This window comes from Solea senegalensis, linkage group LG1 (assembly GCF_019176455.1).
Source record: "Solea senegalensis isolate Sse05_10M linkage group LG1, IFAPA_SoseM_1, whole genome shotgun sequence".
NCBI lineage: Eukaryota > Metazoa > Chordata > Actinopteri > Pleuronectiformes > Soleidae > Solea > Solea senegalensis.
Window position 1 is genome coordinate 38,858,818 of NC_058021.1, and position 20,292 is coordinate 38,879,109.

Here is a 20,292-nt window from a genome sequence, read left to right on the forward strand (position 1 = left end):
TTTATAATGAATAAGCAAACCTTTCGAATTGACACATTTGCTCTCGGACGGACTCGCAAAAGACTGACGGCCACACAAACACAACTCTGGAGTTGACGAAGCACACGGTGCCGCGTCCCACTGTCAGCAAAACCTCCGAGTTAAGTTGATCCAGGCAGGAAGAGAATTCAATCAGGGGCATTAATTGTTGATACATGGCTCCGGTTCAAATGGGGGTCAAACTTGTCACTGTTTCAGAAAGAGCTCGTGTCCTGTTTACGCCATGATCTGATTTGTCTTGACAGACGGCTTGTGTTTTTCCAGAAATTTCATTTGGCCTCTGATGAATTGGAAAAAAAACTAACATCAATAAAATGTCTCAGCATGGCGGCAAAGCAGCTGCACGGCACCGCGGCTCATCTGCGACAGCGTTTTCTCGGCGTAGGTGCAACTTTACCCGCTGGTCAGTTTCCTCTCACGAGGCTGATTCTTGAGCGTTTGTTTTGAGTCAGATGCTCCGAGACTGACCCGCCGATGACATGCACTGAATACAGCACTAGCTGTCAGTGACCTGCGTCGCTGCAGCCATGATCAATCGGTGGGAAACCACTCCCTCAGAAGATTCATCATCGAAAGGTGAACATTTACAAAGGCTTTCTGTTTATTGATGTCAGCTGGGGAGATTTAAAGCATCTTAAGAGAATGCACCACATGATGCAGAGTGCAGAGGGTGACTTGTATTTTTCTTTGTACATCTGTTCCCCATTCATTAACTGTTGAAACCGCAGTGATCAGTTTGACTTTGGCGTCCTTCGGCGTTAGTTTACTTTTTCGTCTTTAACATTCGGCTGGCCGTATTTTTACATTTTTGCTTTGTCACTTTGAACCCTGTGTTCGTCCATCCATTATCTATACCACTCATTTCCAGCCATTGTGCTCAGAGAAAAGTTGCACAAACACGTGGAGGGGAGAATTCGCTGTGAGGCACCGGTTTAACTTTTAACCAACACTTTCGAGATGCTTCCTTTCCATAACGACTGTATTGAGTTTAATATGCTCTTGATGTATGGTAATAAAATGATCAAGGTTTCATGGCCCGTTTTACATCTGACAAAATGACCCCGCATCACGGCAAAATAAATGAAATGACGAAGAAACGATTAGATGTTTATATATTAGATTTGGACACAAACATCAAGTAACTGCAGTGTCCTCTGCCCCTAACCCTGTCTCAGCCAAACAACAAATATGTGAAATATGAACGTGTGATGTCATTAAGCCTTTTAGAAACACACATTTTGCATTGAATGTTATCTGCTGTATTAAGAACAAACAAGCACAAGCAATGAGGATAAATGAATCACTACAGGCAGCTGTGAACAGTAAATACATGTCTTTTACTACATTAGATAAAAAGCTTAAAGCACTTTTTATTTTGTTTACGACCACCGGCCTGCACAATATGATCGTTCATGAATTAAATAAAACTCGGGCTAATAAGTCACTACTGATAAACTGTGACTCATTTGACAAGGAATGGAAATGAAACACTGCGAGCTGAGGACTGAAGTCACTCACAAATGATCCCATTGACATAGACTTTCATTCATGCATCACAGTCACTGGCTTATTCACAGCAGACTTAGAACATCCAATCACATTTACACACCAATCAGCCGCAACATTAAAACTGACAACAATTAAAAAATAAAATAAAAAAAAAATCATCAATAATATGATGTGAAACTGTGACTTTTCAGTTATTCTTCACATCTTTAGGGCTTGAATAACTAAATAAGCGGGTCACATGTTCACATGGAAGAAGACGGGAGCCCTCATGGACCAGTACTTGTCATGTGACTCACACTACTACACCCCGGAACACAAGTTGGGGTGATCAGACCTTGTCAGCTGGGATAAAGCAGAAGACGACGCGTAAGTGACAACCACAGGCGTGCCATGTGACCTCCGGTGACACACCAACGACCATCATTAACAACCTGGAGCTCTCCATCAACTGTTGTTGACAACTGTAGACCCAACGAGTCAAAGTCAGTGCATTTACATGCATGTTAAAAGTCTGATTTTAGTCGGACTAAGACAGTAATCTGGATTTCTTAATGTCATGTTAGTCCAACTAAAATCGAGGTATACGCACGAGCTTATAGAGAGATACAGCGCCACCTATGGAGGCGGAGTCTTGGTCGGACAAATCATGCTCATCAGCCAACACACGGAGGTTCAATCCCTGGGTTTTACCACAGACTCTCAGAACTGAAGAAACATCATGGATGAGAGCTGAAACGTCTACAAGTCCAGTTACTGATTATACGATACGATGATGATATTATGATACTTATAGATAACTATGACCTAAATGAATGAGAATCTACACAGAAATAAATCGGTCCATCAGTCAGGTCTGCAACAAAACCTTTGTCCCCTGCTATGACGACTCTAAATCCAGAGTAGTGCAGCACACAGACTCACAGTCAGTGTGTCTTGAGTTGCACGGTGACTGGCAGTGTTTTACATCAGCTTGTCGAAGCAAAATTCTGTTTCCATATCGCCCACAGGCAAATTCCAACATAAATGTTGTCACTGGAGGTGTCTGGAGATAGTGCACCTCATGGCCTCAGGCGTGTTGATGTTGCCCTGAGTGTTTCTGGCATTTTTTCTAAGTTTTAACGAGATAATGAGTAAATGCTGCCCTTGATTTGTACGAGCAGACTGAGCGAATGGTACCGAGTGGTCAGAAATAACAGGTTGCATCTGCTACTGTATGTGCACCTGACAACCCACAGTCGACACACCTGCTTGAACTCTGAATAACAAAACACATTTCCATGGTATAACTTCTAGGTATTTGCACTATTATGCAGAGCTGGAGCCGGTGCAGAGAAAAGGCAGAACATACATCTTTATCTATGTCCACTTACAAAAGGTTATCTTTCATATTGCTCAAATGTTACCTGATAAATGTCCTGGTAACTCTCAATATTTCCACTGCGGGTGGCACATTTGTCATCGTTGAGGTGGCGGGCAGAGCGGGGCACAGATGGGAACTCCTCCCTTCCACTGGCGTTGACGTATGAGCTGCAGGTCGAAGCAGACGAGCACATGTGATTAATAACCCCCGTGTGCCTGGATTGTAACCAGAGAGCGGCTGAGCTCGTGAGCGGGTCTGCATGGGACTTAATGAATGACACACAAAAATAAAAATCACAGGGAGTTCACACTTTGCAGGAAAAGCACAACCTGAAATGTTAATCAGCCCAAATCAGACTGCCCCTGCGCCACTGCAGTGGATGAAAGTTGCATGCAGACAGCTTAATAACAGGTTAATGACAAGGTTTATGAGAACAAAACACACAGCGACACACTTTCACCACTTACAATTGGATTTAAAGGAGGTTCGGGTAATTGTTTAATAATGGTGATTTTCCCCTCTGGCAGTTCGCGAGGTCCATCACATCCTGTTAACCTGTCGGTTTTTTGTTTTTTTGCACTTTGTCAAATCATTGCATCCTTGCTAAATTACAGGGTCGACGAGATGAAAAAAGGACTTTGTGATGCAAATATGTGAGGGGTTCCATCCCCACAGATTTCACGGCTTCAATTCACCGTGGCTCAGTGATAGCAGTCGGTGTGGAAATGGGCTTTGCACTGAATGATCTTCATTATAGAGCAGTGATAAAGGCGATGCTACGGTGTCTACATTGAATCAGTTACATGCCTTCTTCAAAATTAAGCTCCTCTTCTACAAGAGTCAGATCTGAGCAGAACACATTGGCTTAATGCTCTTGGTTTATCAGTGAATGAAATGGCCTGTGGTGTCATGGCTGCTTTCTGACATAAGTTCAGGCCAGCAGCATCATTCACTTACACGCACAGTTTTCTGTATGGGGCCCAGTGTGCAGCAGCTCTCCTTTGAGTCTTTAAAACTAGATGTTAATTTGGGTTTGCAGCCACAGGGGTGTCTCAGCTGAAAATTGAATGGAATTTGTTGAAAATAATAAAAAAAAAAAAAGGGGTTTGTGTTTCAGAGAGGCTTAACCGCCGGATGCATAATGAGAGTGTAATTTAAATGTGAAATCTGGAGATTACGACTCTTTGTAATTTGAACTAAAATGGGTTTTTCCTAAATCTAATTTTGTCAAAGCCTCTGTAGCTCACCACCTCAACTTCCTCGGAAATTGTGATACTAACAATATTCCACTGGAAAATTCCAAGTAGATTTAGTGAGCGTGGCGTAAAGATCGTATGGATTGAAGTTGCACTGTGGTTGTAAATTCAGTATCCGCAAAATGAATATACTTTATTTATGGGGCACTTTTAAAGATTCAGGGGTGGAACTGCTACTAATTTTTTCATTAGTGTTTCCTATTTGCTGAAAACAACATCAATATGAAATGTGCTGAAAATAGATTTGACTCCAGCTTTTAGAATGGTCCGTGCCAGCCAACACAACAGGATTTGCAAACAATAAAGTTTAAAACGAAGAAGAAATCCCGATCCACTTAAAGAACTTAGAGAATAAAGAATAAAACTGCTATGAAACAGACTAATCTTTCATTCTCTACAGATAGACAACGATCACAGTAAACAAAAAAAGATCAATACTTTCACACACTACATTGTCATTGTGTATGAGCTCATACACAACGACAATAAAGTCCTGATGCATTAGTGGAAATTACATTTATTGTACCGTAGTGAATCACAGCAGACCTCGTTCTGAGTCCTAGAAGTGACACACGACAGAGCTCTGACAGATATGCAGCTGGTACATGTTCACGAATGCTCGCGCCTAACAAGGACAAAAAAAAAGAAAAAAACATCCAAAATCTCCAGAAATGATTGGGTGCTGAAAGAGTGCACCTTCCAAGGTTTACTCTCTATAATCACACAGATGGGGCCAGTCTGGGATTTTAAAGGCAAACTGAACCGGTCCCAGCAATTTCCCAGAGTCTGCAGTCTGTTTGCTCTGTTTGCCGTCTCTTCAGGACTTTAGGTTTACTATTGTGTTGACAGCCCACCATCTGCTGCCGAGCCAATCTACCCCTCGTATACCTTCCCCGAATCTGCAGTTGTTTGCCTGTTTGGACTTTGGGATTTCAGATTCATCAGTTATGATAATGTTTGCACTGTACCTATAATAGAATATATTATAGCTGCAGGAATATGTGACAGGAAGAAAACATGACAAAGTGTATTTTAAATAAAAAATACTTTATTTTATAATCAAAGAAGACGATGACACCTGACGACCATCACCTGCAATTCAGTCAAACAAGGTAGAGGACAATGTAAAGAGACGTTTAACAGACTCCCAAAAAAAACAAACAATAATACAAACATACAATATGAAACTCAGGAGCAAAGCGTGAGTCCATTTAAATTTAGACTTTAGTGCTGTTGTTTGAAATTCACTACGGACACCATTTCCTTTTGTCTGTTTCCAAAGGATATACCAGAATAAGGATACACATGGTTCTGCTGGGTCACAATATCAAGTCTTGGTATCTTGAATACATACAAGTGTAAACACAAAATGTGAAAGAAAACACCATTACAACGATAATTAGGCTTGCTTTACACACTATGAGACTCACTCTTTTGACACATTTGTATCATCATTTACAGTCACGGACTCACCTGCTGAGCTCACCGCTGTTTCGTCCCTCTCTTCGAATCGGCGCCGTCTTGTTTTGGTCTTGCGGATCTGGCAAACTGCTGTGAATTAACAGTTAAGGTCTGTTCGCACAAACATTTAACAGCTTACAGTTCACCGACGGTCGATATGACACGTTCTTTTTTCGGGCGAAGGTATAAGGTTTCTTTTAAAAATTGCATTTGATCTCATTTATTTGTTTTTACCTTTCTTTCTACTAAAGTAACACTATACGCCAGAAGTAGCGTGGAAATTTAACACCCACCGACCTACCTCACTAAAAGGCCAGTTTGAGCTGTCGGCACAGGTTTACAGATGAATTATTTATTCTCATATGAATTCACATTGTAACCATGGAACAGCTTTTAAGTCACAGGAGCAGGTTTCTGTTTTAAGAACGGCAAAAGCTAGAAAATAAAGAATTTTGTTTGTTCACAGGAAATTAATCATTTTTTAGAATTAAACAAGCTCCCTGCTTCTTAAATAAGAATATTTTACAATATTTTTAAGTTTTAAAAACATTTTCTGACGTTTTATGGACCAAACGCATTCTCGATAAATCGAGAAGGTACTCGACAGATTTAATCGACTGAGAAATATAAACGAGTCACCAACAGACAAACCTGAAATGTACAGTATATGTAAATGCATGACCTGAAATCAATACGCAAAAAAAATAAAATAAAAAGACTTAAGCCGCGTCCCGGGTTCATCTTAAAGGGGCAAATAAAAGGATACCACCACGAGGGGTTTGTCGTAAAGAATGTAGCCGTTGGTTTCCCGCAGCGCTTTCTCCGCGCTCCACTCACTGGGGAGTCCAACGAAGGCCTGTCCTTTCATCCTCCCCTCCTTCATTAACACAACGTCAAACCTGAGGAGAAAAAAGGGAAAGCGGGGGCTCCATAATCAGCATCATCATCATCTTCATCGTCACAGATTCAGTGGCTGTTTGGTGCAAACTATGAGCCAAAGTGCCAGATCAAACAAACAAAAAAACAACCTAAATACAGAAGTATAGTTCTCACCCAGAAAGCCTGGGCAGCGTGTTGGGCAACAGATACGTGCGTATTTTTGCTAGTTTTCCCTGGTAAATCTCCCAGTCCATCCCATCCCAGTTGGAAACCAACAAAACTGTGCATAACAACAAACATTTCCAGACAACGCACAGCACACGTGTCATTCACACGTTTCTGCATTGTTAGAATGGAACAAATGTGAAGGCACTTCAACTCAAACCTGTGCCTCTCTGCAGCAGAAGAGCAAAACCCTCATTTTATAATTGTAATGTCACCTGAACGTATATAAAGAGACAACACAACCAAGGTTAGACATGACAGAAAGTCCTCGTTAACTCTGCTACCACGACGCCCCTCCGCCCCCCGCTGAGGCGGCTTTCATCATCGTTCTTCACTGAAACAGCAAGACAGCGTTTTCAGGTTTATCCACACCAGAGACCAGAGAGTTAAGTGAGGGGGGAAAAAAACTCTGGAACGCAGGAAAAATATACATTTTCCAACTTTAACAGGGTTATCGTGAATGTCATGAAGAAAGGAGTCAAAGCTTAGATGCTCTTAGGGTTAAATCAGGTGTGTCTATTACTGGTGGAAGAAGCCAGAGCAATAACTAAAATACTGCAGGTTTGTTTTTTGGCTGCAGATATGAGACACTCAGGGGTGTGAAGCATGTGCACAAAGTGGGTTAAGATCAATTGTAATATTCCTTGATGTTTGTTTTCCACGCTGCACAAAAAAAACTACAAACCTTTGGCACAAAAACCTATTGAATCATGAATTTTGCATATCAGTATATCTTTTTTATGAACCTGCTCTGTAAGTGACAAAAACCTGCAGATTTTTAGGTCAAGTACCAATCAGATATTGCAGAGGGTAAGATCTCTATAATTACTTGAATAGACAATGAAAATATATATTGTAGTAACCGTCAATCATAAAAATTGTGCTTTTTTTTAAAATCAGGACAAGCTGTTCCCTCTGGCAGAGCTCCACCCTCCTGCTCATCACCTCCGTCTGAGTTCAGAGTCCGGCCTTCGACCAACATAAGCTCCATTTGATGAGTCAGGTGGACAATTTATTTGAATTACTGCTGATGCACAAACAGAAAATGTCCCACATGATCCCAACGTCAGGTTAGATACTTATTAATAACACAACACGCAGTCAGCATGAATTGCTAACATGTCTCAGGAGAAGGTGACAGATTGCCGCAGTCAGAAATAGCTCGGGAAGACAAAATGGAGTGAGGAAACACGCGAACCACATCGTTACATTAAAAAAAAATGATCACATACATATTCTTTTCCGCTTCTGATGAAAGGTTGATGTATCGCCCATAAATGTACTTCAGGTCCTGAAAAGCAAAACAACACAAATGAAGAGAAATAGTGAATATGTGACGACACTTAAGTGCAGTGTTGACACTACAGATTAAAATATAACCCACATTTAAAAAAACACAGACATTAGACACAGGGCCAAACAAAACCACACTATCAATGCACCTACTTTCTCCTCCACTTGCTTTGCAATGTTCTTCACGTACAGTCTGCAGGTGGGCTCACCCGATTCATAATTTTTAAACACGGACATCTTTTTCATCTCTGTTTTAAAAGAGAAAGGGGGAAAAAAAACCCGATATTAGTTCCACTTCAAAAACAGGTACAAAGGCTCACAGAGCTGCTTATGCAGCTACAGTTCACAAAGGGAAACTAAGAGCCATTGTAATTCAATGGAGGAGCCATAACAGAATAAAGACACTCTCAGAAGAACCTACTTTTCAGTTTATTCTAGATATGACTAGGACTTATCCTCAGCTCAGCCGCTGTGCACTGTATTGTAAAACACTACACATGGAGGTTTGACGTTGAATTTAGATTTCTCGCTACATAAACACAGCAAACCACCTAATATTTTTAGTAACAGCTTAGAATTCCAATGTTTTCATTATTATACGTAGTCATTTGGCAAAGTCTTACAGTAACTTTGACTCTGAAGATGTAAAGATAACTTTTTAGTCTAGATCAAGAAGATCCTGATAATATTCATGTTAAATGATTAACACCAGAGATGTGCCAGTTTTCTCATATCTGCTTTTTTTTTTATCCATATGGAACCAGCATTTCTTCTTTTCTTTGTTATGTGCCCACCAGTGACACTAAATCTGTGAAGTATTCCTTTAACTGACCACTGAGCTGCTGGTCTGTTCACACACTACAAACATTTCCACTCAGTGACTGATTGCAGTTCTATGATACAACCTCTACTCTGGCACAGATTGAAAGGACAAAATGTTAATGAGTATAAATACCCCATCAATTTCATGTTTACTAAGCAATTTATTACAATGTCACGTTGATGGTGCAACCTGACATCTAGATTTAAATGTTTCAAAATGTGGGGGCTTCAGCTCAGTTCAAGTTATATTTACCATCTCTTGACAGACGTCCTTTCTCCAGCTCCCTCCGGGAGATGACACCTGAGGAGAGATCCAGCTCATCGTCACTGTTCTCCTCTTGCTGTTGAGACTCCTGGTTGCTAGGGTAGAGCTTCCCAAAACCTTCAGTGACCTCCTTCTCCTCACTGTGAGGTGCAGCTTTCTCCAGCTCGTCCAAGTCTGAGGAGTCACAAAAGTAGAAAAATATTGCATTCCATTTTAAGTGTAGCTGAGCTGGACTTGGCGGACTGCTCATGGCAACAGTATGAGAACTGTCCACCTCCAGCACAAATACAGGCTCCTCAATGTTTACCTGAAACAAAACTAGCTCGGGAACGTTTTGTGGAAGCAAATTATGTTGATAATTCCTAGTCCATCATAGTGATGGTTTTAAGTTTCTCAGCTGGGCTTAATAATGTAAATACATTCAGAACGATGTAACTTTAAAGTGCTGAATGGAATCTCTAAGTGTGAGACACAAGCAAACAGAGTCGACGTCAAATACAGACGACTAATCAAATTAAAATGCACTCCTGTTTGGCAAACACACGTTTGAGTGGAGAGATAACTCCAACAGACTTTTGAGGGGAGTGCATGCATACACAAACACACACACACACAGTGTAGATGGAATTACTAAGAGCAGCGAGCCTGTATAAATCCAAGAGGAGCAAGGCGTGTGTGCATCTGCGTGTTTGTGTGCATGTAAGCACTGGAGCAAGAAGTGTTGGGGAGCTTTTCTGATACACTCTGCAGAGAACTAGACCACTGCTTTCAAAATTATCCTCCTCCTTATCTGTCCCCCACCTCCCCTTTTCATTTAAATAGCTTGTTTATCGGATCCCACACCCCAACTCCCCCAAAACTAGACTAATCCAAAAAGCCACCTGTCATGGTTTATCTTCCCCCTGCCTTTAGGAAATCTTTTGTGTTTGACTTTGAGATCTATTTTACTTCTCAGGGGTTTTGCCAGGGAGTGAAGTTGTAGTTAGAGAGAAGGGAGATAAGGCAAACAGGGAACTGCACAGCTGACAAGTAACACGGACCGCGCTCCCTGTGACATTTCCTCATAGAGATAATGGTAAAACCTTTTTGGTGCTAGTTTCTACTGTGATATACTGCTGTGTAACACTCGGCTCTGACTTCACCCATGGTAAGGGCTTTAACTTATGTCAATAGTAGTATCAAGGCACCTCCTGCTTCAATGTGATAAACATGATGTATGGTAACAACCAAATTCGTACAGTGCTCCTCCTCCACAAATGACAGTCAGCAGAGCACTTTTTCATAAGGAGCCCCCTTAGTGTATTTGTAGATTGTGTTATTGGCCTGATTTATTTGACTGGCCAGTTGGTGAAAGTCACAGTGTTACACAAACAACTAAAATGTGTTCCAAAGAAGCACTTCATTTGAAGCTGACATGTTTGGAGATGGTGGGTATTAGTATCACAGAGTTTCCCCACACAATTACAATCCATCTGTGGCAGTAGCTGCCCTCGGGGTGGGTGGATGTGCTGGGGGTGATTAGTGGGCTCAGTCGTGGCACGCCGACGACGCAGAACGCTTTCATCCTATATGACTGCATGACCACACATGGCTAAAGAGGAGATGACCAGTGTTATGCTGAGAGGGAGACCTTTTAAATGTAACTGTGTAGGTATGTATCAGTCAGTTCATTCACATACAGCGTAACATATAAACAACCACAAAGAACGACTGCAATATGTGACCACCACTGCCTACCAACAAAATGTCAATCACTTTCTTTTTACATTCATCCTCAAAAGACAATATTTGCATGTAGAAACCCAACCGTAACAACATTTTTGAAATGATATTGAAGTTCTGGTTCAATTGATTTTACTCAACAATAGATAATACAATATCATCTCCTTCAATATCAGTATAACTAAGGTTCAATAGATGGTGCACACACACCTTGGATCACATCAAATTCAAAGACTTTTCAAGGACTTTCCCGGCCAATTCCCGCAATATCAAGGACAAAATGTGCTGACACAGCTTGAGATGAGAGAGCACATTAATTGATTTGTACCACGCTCTGCATCTGGCCAAATGATTGTTCTTGGGATCTTGGGCAAGTCAGTCCTTGTAATTTTCTTTGGTGAGCCAGAGATCTTGGAAATTACATTTCCCAGGCATCACATAATTTGTTCGCTTTTGCTTAATGTCATTGTTCGGCATGGAATCGCACATCAACGGCAGAGAGAGACAGGGGTACAGTGCCAACAACACGGCTAGTAATTACGACTCAAGGTTTGTCTTGTGTACGTCTAGTCTACGTACATCAAGCGATGCAGGGCGCATGAAACAGTAGGTGGTCTCATAAAAAAATAAGGACACATGAGCGGCGGGAGACATCTACCTAAATATCAACTTTCAGTTATCCATGTCTATTTAGATAGATGGATTTTCATTTGTGACAATTATTGATATTCCTTCACATGGGGGTCACAGAGAGATGGAACCAATCCCACCTGACATAGGGTGAAAGGACAGGTCGCCAGTCTGCTGCAGAGACGAACAACCATTCACTCTCACACACACACACACACCGGAATGCGAACCGACAACCGCAACATTGCTAGTCTCAAGCTAGTATAATTATCAATATTGACTAGCCTAGCACTAAGCTGAGTATGTGTGTAGCTCCATAGATAATCAAAACATATACAGTACTTTTTTTAAACATTATATCATGTGTATACTAACAGTACGTACATAACACATGTCTGTTAAAACCATGGTAACAATCAGGGATAAGATAACACAAACCCAATGGAGCTTAGATTAACTGTATCACCAAACTATGTTGGTTTTCTCTTTGACTTGGTTAGGGTGTGTCAAAAAATGCAAGCCTGACGCAAACCCCAGTACACAAGTATGAAAAAAATAAACATAGTGTGACACAACACAAGATTCCGCCGACAAGTTCAGGGTCCATATTTATAATGACAGATCCTGATGAGGGCTGGTGCATCAGAACCTCAAGACTGCTCCTAGGAAACAGAGTGATGTCCCTGTTTTACCCTCACTCTCAGCTGCACAGTAGAAATTATGATGATGTGTATGCTCATCATGTTTTTAACAATTGCCCTTTGGAGTATTCAATAATAATGAAATTCAACACGCAAGAAAACAAGCCGTTTGCATTGTAAGTAAACAAAGGCAAGCAAAGTATGATTTCATAAGATAATAAATAATTTAAAATGCATCGTCTTTGTATGTCTGAACACATAAGTGTCTCTTTTCCCACAGAGTGACCACTCTGGGTCCATAGTTATGGTTTAGCATTTCCTGTTGTTTTCTCTGCTTCACTGGGGTCATGCACTGTAAACATTACCCAAGGTTAGTTTTGAATTAATACTTTTAATGAATCAACTGTTTAATCACCGAGTCTAGACTAATTGTTAACTGCATGAAGTGCGTCAGTGGGAACACTTACCCCGGCCTTCATCAGCTGGCGCCTCTTGACCTGGCCCACTTCCTTCCACTAAGGAGGCTACCTCTGGAACTGAAATGTGGAATTCAATTTTCTTCGGCCCGGCGGGGTGGGGCTGCTCAAACACATCACAGGGCTGCAGCGTCGGAGCACTGGGGACAGCAGAGACAATCAGAACTCCGCTCAACAGCAGCCTGCCTCTAAAATGTACCCTCAATAAAGCTGGCACCTGAGCGGCTTAAGGGTTGGGATATTTTGCTCCGGTCAGGGGAAGATATTTCCCAGTCCACAAACATGAAGCCAGGAGACACCGAGGTGTGTGTGTGTGTGTGTGTGTATATATTTATAGTTTAGAAATCGACTTTGTGGTCTGTCATTAAAGGAGTGCGTGTGTGTGTGTGGTACAGAGACAATAAGTCTCAAAGCCACACAGGGCTGTCATCATGAGGAAGACTTATTGTCTGGAGGTTTTGGTCCTTTTTTTTAGCAGCCTATGAATATAGTCTGGAGCACAGCTTTGCGTGAGGTCTGTGACATGCATGAGTGCCTTTGCTGTACCTTTGAGTGTCTGGTTTGGGAACATAGAGTAGATCCTTGATTTTGGGCTTCTTTCTCTTTGCAACAGTTTTTGGTCTCATGGGTCTCTTGCATGCTTGGTTGACCAGGCCCATCAGACGAGCAATCCTGAAATAAAGCAACCATAAAGAATAAGAGAAAAATACCTACCTTTGGCAGAAGATAAAAAGTAAAACAATTATAGACATTTTCCTTCAAGCCACTTGTGTTACCAGCCTTATTATTATTATAATTATTATTATTATTATTATTATTAATAATAATAATAATAATAATAATAATTGTGAATGAATGATAGCGGCTGTATGATGTAAACAATATCACAATCAGTTCCACGGACTAAAGAAATCAGTTTCAGTGCAGAGATGAGTTGTTGTAAGAGAGGAGAAAAAACACTTAAAGATCCCTGAATAGAAAAGTCAATGACTTAAAGATGGCAGATGTATGACACATCCTGCCCTTCAATCAGGTAAACTTAGCAAGTCCCTCGTATTATCAAACACACAGTTGACGATTCTTTCAGTTTCTGCCACTGATGGTGGCACCTGGTGAAATTGGACTAGTTTAGGATGGAAGAAGCGGATGTTAAAAACAAAAAACAAGTAATGCAACTTGAATTTTCTGCATCGCAATTAGAGTTTTAGCTCCGTTTCAAGAGTAATCTGCGTTCAGAACAAACCACAAAATGAATATAGCGTGACACTGATTCTGTCCTCTGCAGTTTGTTTTAGAGAGTACTGCATATGATAAACAACAATGGTGGAAAAATAGAACAAGGGTATTTGTTTTAGTAGACCAAAAACAAGGTGAACCAGAAAGTAAGTGATTAAACTTGAGCTTTTTCTTAGATAGTCGAGTTGCTGCTGATAAGAAGGAGAACTGATCATTGTTTCTAAAGTTTTTGCCCATCTATACTGAAACACAGCCTCAGTGTTATGAAACTAAAACAGAGCCAGCAGCGTTTTCATACTTCAGTTTTCTCGGCTCTAAAATGCCCTGGTACTGTGGACAAGTGGCATGTAGACGGCAGAATATGTGCCCTTTTCTTTTCTTTTTTACAAAAACTGAGTAGTATGGATGTATCTTAAGTGTCTCAAAGTGCTCTTGACAAAGAAAAAAGAGTTCATTGTTGAGAAACCTTGGAAATGCCTGAGTTTACATGCAGTTTATGTACTAGTAAACAAAGGATGTGCAATTATGTCCATCTCCCCCATTCATGTAGATAACAGAGGCTGGTGTTAGTCTGAAACAAAGGCCCCAGGCAATGTCAAGGTGGCTGCCGAAAGGCAGAACTCTGTGTTGGTAATCTGTGTTGGTAATCTGCACCTCACCTCTCCTTGTCTTCATCGTCTCCACTCTCGTACTCCGACTCTTCTTCACTGGACAGCTCCATCTCCTCCTCTGGTAAAGGAGGGTAGTCAGGAGGGAAGGGAGGGGGCATGGGGATAGGTGGTGCAGGAGGCAGGAGCTGAAACTGCAGCAGACAACACAAGATGGATTACTTTTCAAATACCTCAGCACTCAAATGATTCCATGTGCATCTTTGCTAAGGTCCCCGGTGAGCACTGCTCGACACCAGGATTCATTTATGATCATAGTGTGGGGGGTGGTCGATATTGGGATTAAATTAAAATCACAATATTCTGAGACTGACTCAAATGGTTCCTATTGCACCAACAAAAAATACTCAACTCGGGGGAAGCTAAATGCAAATATTTAATTGTCATATAGAAAAACTGCAAATGGTCACCCTACTAAAATTCAACAATAAGAATTAGTGTATTTTTGCATAATTCATTTCCAAGAATTATGAAATATGTTTCATTTCAGTTCTAAACGTGTGGATAAGAAAATATTTTATATTTAATTTAAAGTTTGCTAAGTTTAGTAACCCTTAACTGTATCACTCATTTTCTGGTTTCTTTGCTCCTCTCTGGCCGTAAACGGAAAACATTTGGTTTGTGGACAGAACAAAACATTTGAGGACATTGTAATTCTTCTTCATTTCATGTAACACAAAATTAAGATTACAAGATTACTAGAGACATCGATGGACAGATTAATTCATGAAGCAAATATTTTACAAATTGTGACAATTATCTCGTTTCCTTGTTGTGAACTTCACAGTACAGAATGACGCATTTACACAGTTTAATATTAGAAACCTGCTGAAAGTGGAAGGTTTCTCAGCTCGTGTTTTCACTCAAGTAACAAAGATGTGACAATACCACTTGTTTGGAAACCAATTATGATCCGACATGCAACACAACAGTGTAACAATGTTTTTTGCTTTTTTTAAAAAAAAACAAAGTAAGATACATCTTATGTCAAGCAAAAAAAAGTCTTGAACTTTTCAATGACAAGACATAAGTGATCAATTGATTGATTTTAATGGAAAAATCCAATCAACATGTGTAGCCTGGCTACATTATAAGGTCCATTTACTTTAACATAGCTTTAATACTCATGTCACATATTAAAACTCAGGGTTGAAATCAATTAGCTTTGATTTTTTGAGGGGTTTTTAATTTTTTATTAAATATATTCTGACATTTCTGAACAGTGACCCCTTATAACAGCACAGTTCTTCGTGTGTAATATCAAATAATTATTATTGAAAGCATCTACAAATATTAAGCCATCAGCCTATTCTTCATCCAACATTCATGTGTTAAGCTTACCATGGGGGGTCTGGCAGTGACCGGACCAAATGGACATGGTAAATTCATCTTGTTCATTAGATGAAGTACCTGTATGATTGAAAATATGTAAAATATATTACAAAACAGTGACAGTTCTATATCAAGACTCATACCAAGAGTTGGGGCTGTTATTGCTGCTCTAAAACAGAAAGCCTGCAACTCAGGCTTTACATGCGAAACTGATTGCATGCTTCCTGCATTTCCATTTAAAATAGAAGGATCAAAGTGAGATTGAGACTGAAGTGAGATCCTGGCAGTGATTGTTTTTCTGTGACACAATAGCACCACCAAGATGTCAACACTGGAAGTAGCAGCAGTGGAAAGAAAAATACCCAGGCAGCACGATTTCACCAAGGAAATGTTAAACCCATAACTCATGCCTCCCACATATAGTTTATTATTAATACTTGCTCCCTAAATTGAAATTTAAAAGGCAAATATTTGGTGTTTGATCTTTAAAAGGTTGGATACGGTTCAAAAATCTTAAGAACACTTAGTACAAAAGCGTATTTTCATTTTACACTATTAATCTGAAGGTCATGCATGCTGTCAAATATGCATTTTTCTGTATAAACTACACACTACACAAAAAAGATATGAAAATACAAAGACATATAAAGGTAACAACAATCTGTTTATCAAAGGCGTGCTGGTATCAGATGAAAAATATGACTCCAATCACTCACTTGAACATAAAACTTTGGCACACTCATGAGGGCGTGTGTTATGTTTGTCAGAATGCTGTTCGAGGGTGGTGGGTATAAATATTTCAAAGTGGGATTGGATTGAAATTTCAACCTGTAGGAGATAGGGAGAAAGTGAGACAGAAAAGACAGAATTACTTTTAAAAAGTTGCTTCCGAACACAATCGCCCCTTCACTTAACAACTCACAAAATAAGTTAAGGTAAACCAGACAGACAGAGTATGTGCTTTAGCAAGGTGACTTATACTCTATGACAAGCACTCAGGCAACAAAATGTAAAATCCAGCCATTAAGGGACATTGGGACCAGCTTGCAATGTCAGCACTGAGGCTTGTCCACACGTTACAGTAACTTTTATCAGGCAGGAATGGGCACTGCATGAGAGGATAAATCTTAATACTGCAGCCTAATAAGCAAAGGAAAGGGCAGTGTGTACGTGTGTGTGTGTTGTTAGCTGCCAGTTCTGCTGGAGCAGAAAACAACAATCAGAGGTTTTTAAGGTTTTCTGATATTTTATGGACCAAACGATTCATCGATTAATAAAGAAAATAATCGACAGATTAATCGATTATGAAAAAAATCCAACAAAGATGATAAAAATATACAGTCTATGTACTGGAGTCACTTCATTCTACTCCTGAACATTTAATTCCTAAAAAAGTTCTTCTTTCTGATTCTAAACATGTCGACTAATTATGTCTGCGGCTCTGCTGGAAAAGCTGGGTACCTCAGCAGGCGGATTCAGCAGCAGTGCTCCTGCAGTGCTTCAGTACTATCTACAAAGCAGTGAGGATTTTACATCTTCTATTTGCTTCACACTTCGACGGTGTATTTTGAATGTACTGAACACCTTGTACCGAAAGGAATGGCACAAACTTGAATATAATGACTAAACACTCCTGCAAAAGAGCAATGAGATGAGGAAAACAGTAATACACTGGTAGTGTATAAGTTGATGCATTCAAGAGTCTAAAGATCAGTCATCAGCACAATGTTTTACAAGATACAACACTCGGAAAATTAACAAAATAGAAAATGAATGCCAAAAGCTGCAAAATAGATAATATGCACACATACCCAAGACTTGGTGCAACACCAGTCTCTATAAGGGTGATTTTTGGGTTCTGGGTCTCCTGTTTCTTCTTCTCTTCTTTAAGTCTTTTTCCACTGTAGAAAGACAACACAAAAATCCTTACACCGCTGATACACGCACCAGAGTCTGACTCCAATTCACAGGTTTAACATAGCCTGAATTGTTTTAGTTTCTTTTCCTCACTGCATATTATCCAGATAACATACCTGGCTGACACCGGTGGATCCTTTAAAACTGTCAAATTATCTTGACCTTTAGCAAACTCTGCAACAAGTGTGTGACCAAGGATCTCTAACTGATGCAGTCTGGTAAGAGCCTGAAGGAGATAAAACACCAGACACACAGCTTAAGATAAAATCTGATGACTAAAAGTTTGTGTCAATGTGTAAATATCTGACTTAATACCATAATCAACTCACATTTGCTGCTGACCTCTCACTTTTAAATGTTGCAAAGGCTGTATGTTTCTGTGGGAAGTGACACATAATTTGTGATGAGGTTACTATCAATGAATTGTATTTCACAATAAGAAAAACACTCATAAGGTGAAGTGCAACCTACCATACGACCCCTGTTAGAGAAGACTTGGACTGAATCAGCCCCAAAATACTTAAGCAGATCTTCTTTCTCATCCCCATTGAGTTCAGCTGGTAAGTGGCGGATGAGCAATGTTTTACTGCTTTGTAATTGTACCACCTCATCATTGGTGTCCATTTTACTGTGGACAGGGACAACAAGCATTAAATATCATTATTGTTAGCTTTACATGGTGCAGGGCGATGAGAACATGAGAAACTCAGGTAAGTGACATTTTAACAGCCGCATCATTTCACATATAGATTAGATATAATGCAATATACTGTATAATGTTAGTCGCTTTAGATATCAGATATATTGTGGCCAATATCGAATATATACTACGTATAATTTGCAGTATTACTATTTATAACACGACCATTTGAGATGTGACACCCGAGCCATTAGCTAGGACTGTTAAGTAATTTAGACGAAGCGTATTTTTTAAAACAAGAGCCGCCGAATTTATGAATGAAACCTGTACATTCTTAAATAACTGCAGTTATTGTCTCAACCGTTTCTATGTTTTCCGCCTGGCGAATAAGTGGTTAAATTTCAATGTTTTCCAAATGAACAATAGTAGAACACTTCACGAGGCTAGCTCCAACTTTAGCTTCGGGCTAATCTAACACGTCAATACACGACTTCATCAATCCCTGGTGCAAGCGCTAGACTGGACCGAGGAAAAGTTGTCATATGCAATAAACGACTATCGACGAAATATAATTTATGGTCCAAATAAAATATTTAGCAGTAGACCTACCTGCTGTAGAAGCAGCTAAAAACACACCGCCGGTGTTTTGTCTTCTTCTTCCTTTTCCGGCTGTTCTTCTTCGCCTTTTCCGGTTACTGTTCCAGACATCGTTGAGCTTTAGATTTAGTGCCCCCTCTTGGATTGGAGGATATTAACCTTGGTTTTATAATTATTTACAGTCCATACCTAACTAAATTAAGTTACAATCAAACCTGTTTATTAGATGTTACAAAGAACACGAATATAGTAATGACTGCAATAATGATTTTTCTACAGCATACATGAGTAATAATGCAGTTACTGTGACCTGTAATTACTACATGATTAAGGTATTTGTTAACCTAATCATTACCTAATCAACAGCATTTATAATGCACATTTTGCCATCAGGAAATTTTGCACCAGCGTTCAAGCCTTACACACATTGTAGTTGCTGTTTGCCACCAGCAGGTGTCAGTGTCCTCACATGAATACTGCAGTTGCAACTGACATTTCAAGTGTATGTAGTCTCAATATACTTATTACTAAAAAGAAAAGTAATGTGCTACTATATCATTATGTGTAAAGACCCATTAAGAGTGTCTCCCATAATTCACTTGTGTAATGACATGAAAAAGGTTACTTAGATCAGTCAGTTATCAAGTTAAAGGGACCAGAAACAGAAAATCTGGTTGGTCTGCACTAAGGTGATTTAATTGTTGAATAATCTATCAAATGTGCGAGTGAGATGGACTTTGAGAAGGCCTGCTGTCTGTCGTCTGTTCAGCCTTAAGAAGGCCTTCAGTTTCCCATCCCCACCCCCAAGAAAATCCCCCTATACTTCTCGAGATGCCTCCAAATTCCTGGCCAAATGAAGCCTTTTCTTTGAGGAGCGATGCAAGGGCATTCCTCCTGAGGGGGACACAATACCCCCTTTCACCGTGGACTGGCTCTGAAATTTCACAGGTGATGGGAGGAACGCTGGACACTCGATCCTCCTCTCTCCCTCCCTCCGACATAACATATCAGACCCAAGGAGAGTAAAAGGGAGAGAGATGCTGTTTGAAAAGAGAGAGGGTAGAAATGAGCTGAGTGTGAATGGAGGAGTGGCTCAGTTTCAATTAGATGAGCCGATAGTAGTGTTTCAGGGGATGAAGCAGTTGACAGCTGATATTTGGTACCTGTAAAACATTCAGATTTGACTCCTTTGTCAACACCAGGTCTGATTCTTAATGAAATACCAGTCCCAGCTCACGTCTCAGTCAGACAGAGGAGCTGAAGAAGGAGAAGTTGGATTATGGTGGACAAGAGATTAATACTGACTCCACTGGCAGTGGCAAGA

The 20,292-nt window shown here is 40.2% G+C and overlaps 1 protein-coding gene across 2 annotated transcripts; it reads right to left on the reverse strand.

Annotated features, from left to right (window-relative positions):
- Positions 1 to 5,192: 5,192 nt before the first annotated feature.
- On the reverse strand, positions 5,193 to 19,061 carry rnpc3 (RNA-binding region (RNP1, RRM) containing 3). 2 transcript variants are annotated; one of them, XM_044045653.1, is made up of 16 exons: positions 18,981 to 19,061; positions 18,203 to 18,359; positions 18,061 to 18,108; positions 17,848 to 17,957; positions 17,626 to 17,715; positions 16,531 to 16,642; positions 15,824 to 15,892; positions 14,474 to 14,616; positions 13,125 to 13,250; positions 12,570 to 12,718; positions 9,098 to 9,283; positions 8,176 to 8,270; positions 7,962 to 8,020; positions 6,392 to 6,524; positions 5,638 to 5,715; positions 5,193 to 5,256 (listed from the first exon to the last, which is right to left on the reverse strand). In XM_044045653.1, the coding sequence occupies exons 2-15, from the start codon at positions 18,353 to 18,355 to the stop codon at positions 5,647 to 5,649; spliced, it is 1,542 nt and encodes a 513-aa protein (XP_043901588.1). In that variant the 5' UTR covers positions 18,356 to 18,359; positions 18,981 to 19,061; the 3' UTR covers positions 5,193 to 5,256; positions 5,638 to 5,646. The 2 variants fall into 2 exon arrangements, with proteins under 2 accessions (XP_043901588.1, XP_043901580.1); XM_044045645.1 differs by having other exon boundaries at positions 5,193 to 5,505.
- Between the last annotated feature and the right edge of the window lie 1,231 nt (positions 19,062 to 20,292).